This window comes from Piliocolobus tephrosceles, unplaced genomic scaffold, assembly GCF_002776525.5.
Source record: "Piliocolobus tephrosceles isolate RC106 unplaced genomic scaffold, ASM277652v3 unscaffolded_27310, whole genome shotgun sequence".
NCBI lineage: Eukaryota > Metazoa > Chordata > Mammalia > Primates > Cercopithecidae > Piliocolobus > Piliocolobus tephrosceles.
In genome coordinates, this window is record NW_022310211.1 from 1 (window position 1) to 4,726 (window position 4,726).

Consider the following 4,726-nt stretch of genomic DNA (forward strand, 5'->3'; position numbering starts at 1 on the left):
AGCCTGGCGTGGTGGTGGGCACCTGTAGTCCCAGCTACTTGGGAAGCTGAGGCAGGAGAATCTCTTGAACCCAGGAGGTAGAGCGTGTAGTGAGCCGAGATCACACCACTGCACTCCAGCCTGGGCAACAGGGCGAGACTCCGATTCAAAAGTAAAAAAAAAAAAAAAATTGAAAAACTTAACAGACACAGCTCACGTGACATTTCTGTTGGGGAGCACCCACAGATATTGCCGAAGGGATGATGGCTACACGAACGGAAGTGAGGATGGGAAGAAGGGTCCAAGGTCTTGCATTCATTTATTTAATTACCCAAAAAAACCTCGAGGTCGAAAATTTTTTTTTTTTTTTTTTGAGACGGAGTCTCGCTCTGCCGCCCAGGCTGGAGTGCAGTGGCCGGATCTCAGCTCACTGCAAGCTCCGCCTCCCGGGTTCACGCCATTCTCCTGCCTCAGCCTCCCGAGTAGCTGGGACTACAGGCGCCCGCCACGTCGTCCGGCTAGTTTTTTGTATTTTTAGTAGAGACGGGGTTTCACCATGTTAGCCAGGATGGTCTCGATCTCCTAACCTCGTGATCCGCCCGTCTCGGCCTCCCAAAGTGCTGGGATTACAGGCTTGAGCCACCACGCCCGGCCTTTTTTTTTTTTTTGATATGGAATCTCTCACTCTGTCGCCCAGGCTGGAGTGCAGTGGTGTAATCTCAACTCACTGCAACCTCTGCCTCCCAGGTTCAAGCGAGCCTCGTGCCTCAGCCTCCCCAGTAGCTGGTATTACAGGCAGGCACCAGCCACCATGCCCAGCTAATTTTGTATTTTTAGTAGAGACGGGGGTTTCACCATATTGGCCAGGCTGGTCTCGAACTCCTGACCTCAAGTGATCCACCCACCTTGGCCTCCCAAAGTGCTGGGATTACAGGTGTGAGCCACTGCACCTGGCCATGATTGAAAATTTTAAACACTACAGCCTTGTGGGCATCTCCCACACAGAAAGGCTTCAGGAAACTGGGCTGTGGATCTTTTTGTTGTTGTTGCTGTTGTTTTTTGAGACAGTCTCACACTGCCGCACAGGCTGCAGTACGGTGGTGCAATCTCGGCTCACTGCAACCTCTGTCTCCCAGGTTCAAGTGATTCTCCTGCCTTGGCCTCCCAAGTAACTGGGATTACAGGCACCTACCACCACATTCGGCTAATTTTTTTTTTTTTTTTTTTGAGACGGAGTCTGGCTCTGTCGCCCAGGCTGAAGTACAGTGGCCGGATCTCAGCTCACTGCAAGCTCCGCCTCCCGGGTTTACGCCATTCTCCCGCCTCAGCCTTCCGAGTAGCTGGGACTACAGGCGCCCGCCACCTCGCCCAGCTAGATTTTTGTATTTTTTTAGTAGAGACGGGGTTTCACCGTGTTAGCCAGGATGGTCTTGATCTCCTGACCTCGTGATCCGCCCGTCTCGGCTTCCCAAAGTGCTGGGATTACAGGCTCGAACCACCGCACCTGGCCCATTCGGCTAACTTTTGAATTTTTAGTAGAGACAGGGTTTCGCCATGTTGGCCAGGCTGGTTTTGAACTCCTGGCCTCAAGCAATCTGCCCACCTCGGCCTCCCAAAGTGCTGGGGTTACAGGTGTCAGCGCCTGCATGTGGCTCTTTTTTTTTTTCTTTTCTTTTCTTTGAGACAGGGTCTTCCTCTGTCACCCAGGCTGGAATGCAGTGGTGCAATCACAGCTCCCTGCTGCCTTGGCCTTCTGGGCTCAAGCGAACCTCCCACCTCAGCCTCCCAAGTAGCTGACACAACAGGCATGGACCACTACACCCAGCTAACCTTTTGTATTTTTCTGTAGAGACGGGGTTTTGCCATGTTGCTCAGGCTGGTCTCAAACTCCTGGCCTCAAATGATTCTCCTACCTCTGCCTGCCAAAGTGCTGGGATCACAGGCGTGAGCCACCACGCTCGGCCTAGGTCTCATTCTGAGGCCCCCATTGCCTCAGAACCAGCGTCGGCCTCCCAAGAATATAAAGAGAGTCCCAGGGCGACACTCACTTACCCTGCTCGGGGCTCTCTCCACTGGCAAATTGGAAATGAGATAAAGAGAAAGGAGAAAGAATGAGGTGTTTGTATCCAGAGGGTACCGCCCTCCACAGTTTATAAAGCCCCCCGCCCCCAGCACCCCACCCAGAGTCTCCCTATCCTTCCAACATCCTTGCAAGTGGTGGACTACCCCTCCCCTGCATTCAGATCAATGCCAAGAGACGGGCAGTGACTTGCCCCAAGGCACACAGCACACCAGGGGTAATGTTGAACGCCAAGGCCTTGCAGCCACTCTCATTCATCCCCTCATACTTTATCTATCTATCTATCTATCTATCTATCTATCTATCTATCTAATCTATCTATCTATCTATCTATCTACAGAGTCTTGCTCTGTCGCCCAGACTGGAGTGCAGTGGCCTGATCTCAGTTCACTGCAAGCTCCGCCTCCCGGGTTCAAGCCATGCTCCTGCCCCAGCCTCCTGAGTAGCTGGGACTACAGGCGCCCGCCACCTCGCCCAGCTATTTTATTTTTTATTAGAGATGGGGTTTCACCGTGTTAGCCAGGATGGTCTCGATCTCCTGAGCTCATGATCCGCCCGTCTTGGCCTCCCAAAATGTTGGGATTACAGGCGTGAGCCACCGCACCTGGCCCATCCCCCGTCACACTTTAAAAGATGGGGTCTTGCTCTGTTGTCCAGGCTGGAGTGCAGTGGCTCAGTCACAGTTCACTGCAGCCTCGACCTCCGGGGCTCAAGTAATTGTCCCATCAGTCTCTCGAGTAGCCAGGACTCCATCCAGGTGCATGCCATCATGCTTGGCATTTATTTACTTATAAATGAGGTGGAGTCTCGCTCAGTTGCCCAGGCTGAACTCGGCTCACTGCAACCTCTGCCTCCCAGGTTTAAGCAATTCTTTTGCCTCAGCCTCCCGAGTAGCTGAGATTACAGGCACCCGCAACCACGCCCAGCTAATTTTTGTATTTTTAGTAGAGACAAGGTTTCACCACGTTGACCAGGCTGGTCTCAAACTCCTGACTTCAGGTGATCCACCTGCCCTGGCCTCCCAGAGTGCTGGGATTACAGGCGTGAACTATTTATACAGTGCCTGGCTATTTATTTTTAATTTTATTTTTTAATTTTTTGAGACGGAGTCTCACTCTGTCACCCAGGCTGGAGAGCAATGGCATAATCTTGGCTCCCTGCAACCTCCTCCTTCCAGGTTCAAGTGATTCTCCTGCCTCAGCCTCCCGAGTAGCTGGGATTACAAGCACCCACCACCACCCTCGCCTAATTTTTTTTTGTATTTTTAGTAGAGATGGGCTTTCCCTATGTTGGCCAGGCTGTTCTTGAACTCCTGGCCTCAGGTGATCCAGCCACCCTGGCCTCTCAAAGTGCTGGGATTACAGGCAGAAGCCACCATGCCCAGCCTATGCTTGGCTAATTTTTAAATTTTTCATAGAGATGGCATCTCGCTATGTTGCTCAGGCTGGCCTCTAACTCCTGGTCTCAAGTGATCCTCCCAGCTCAGCCTCCTAAGCAGCTGGGGTTACAAGTGTGCACCACCACACCCAGCTAATTTTTAAAATTTTTGTAGAGACGGGGTCTCGCTCTGTTGCCCAGGCTGGTCATGAACTCCTGGGCTCAAGTGATCCTCTCGCCTCAGCCTCCCAAAGTGATGGGATTACAGGTGTGAGCCACCACATCCCCTCACGCTGATGTGTTTTGCTGCCCTGGCCTTCCAGTCCTCCTCCCCAGCCCCATCCCCCCAGCCAATGCCACCTCACACTGCCCACTCACCTCTGGACCCCTCGGCCTCCACGCCCGCACGGTCCTCCTTGACAGCCGCAGCCAGCTGAGCCTGGGCAGCCAGGGCTCCGGACAGGGCGAGCAGCCCTGTAGCACTGCCACCCACCAGCCCGGCTGGGCGGGGGGTGAGGGGCACAGGGGGTGCGTGGTGGGACAGCGGCTGGAGCTGCTGCTGCTAGAAAGGAGGGAGGATGGGCCGGGGCGGGGGGCAGCGGGAGCCCAGCAGTCCCCAGGCCAAGAGGTAGACACAGGAGACAGGACCCAAGCACAGAGTGTGCCTCTGGGATTCCCAGGAACCCTGGAGCCAAGGCCCACACACCACCCCCAGCTTTAACACGTCCTGGGGGGGTGCCAGGGGCCTGGGAGTGGGTGTCTCCCCATGGCGGGGCAGGGGCTGGAGAGACTCACCCCAATGAGGCTGTTCAGTTCCCCCACGGTGACCTGCTTGGCACGCTCTACGGCCTGGAGCACCTGCTGCTGATGCTGGCGGGTGGAAGGGACCAGGTAGAGGGTACACTGAGCCCCTGCTCACGCTGGCGCTAGCGGTGCCCTTGGGGGCCTGACCTCTCCCCGCCACCCTCTCATCTTTGCCCCAGTACTTCCCATTTCTCTTTTATCTTTTTCCCCCTCACTCTCTCCCTTTCCTTTTGGAATTTTGAAATAAGCACATGGAGAAAGAAATGAAACCTAACTGCAGTTAGAATCATTACAAATGAGGCTGGGCGCAGTGGCTCATGCCTGGAATCCCAGCACTGTGGGAGGCCGAGGCCGGCAGATCACCTGAGGCCACGAGTTCGAGACCAGCCTGGCCAACATGGTGAAACCCCGTCTCTACTAAAAATACAAAAATTAGCCTGGCGTGGTGGTGCATGCCTGTAATCCCAGCTGCTCGGGAGGCTGAGG

The 4,726-nt window shown here is 54.5% G+C and overlaps 1 protein-coding gene across 1 annotated transcript; it reads right to left on the reverse strand.

Annotated features, from left to right (window-relative positions):
- Positions 1 to 1,979: 1,979 nt before the first annotated feature.
- On the reverse strand, positions 1,980 to 4,408 carry LOC111534945 (translation initiation factor IF-2-like; the record flags this gene model as incomplete). The annotated part of the gene is made up of 3 exons (XM_026451076.1): positions 1,980 to 2,051; positions 3,815 to 3,998; positions 4,232 to 4,408. Coding segments are annotated over 3 exons (389 nt in total), but the record flags the coding sequence as incomplete, so codon positions are not given.
- Between the last annotated feature and the right edge of the window lie 318 nt (positions 4,409 to 4,726).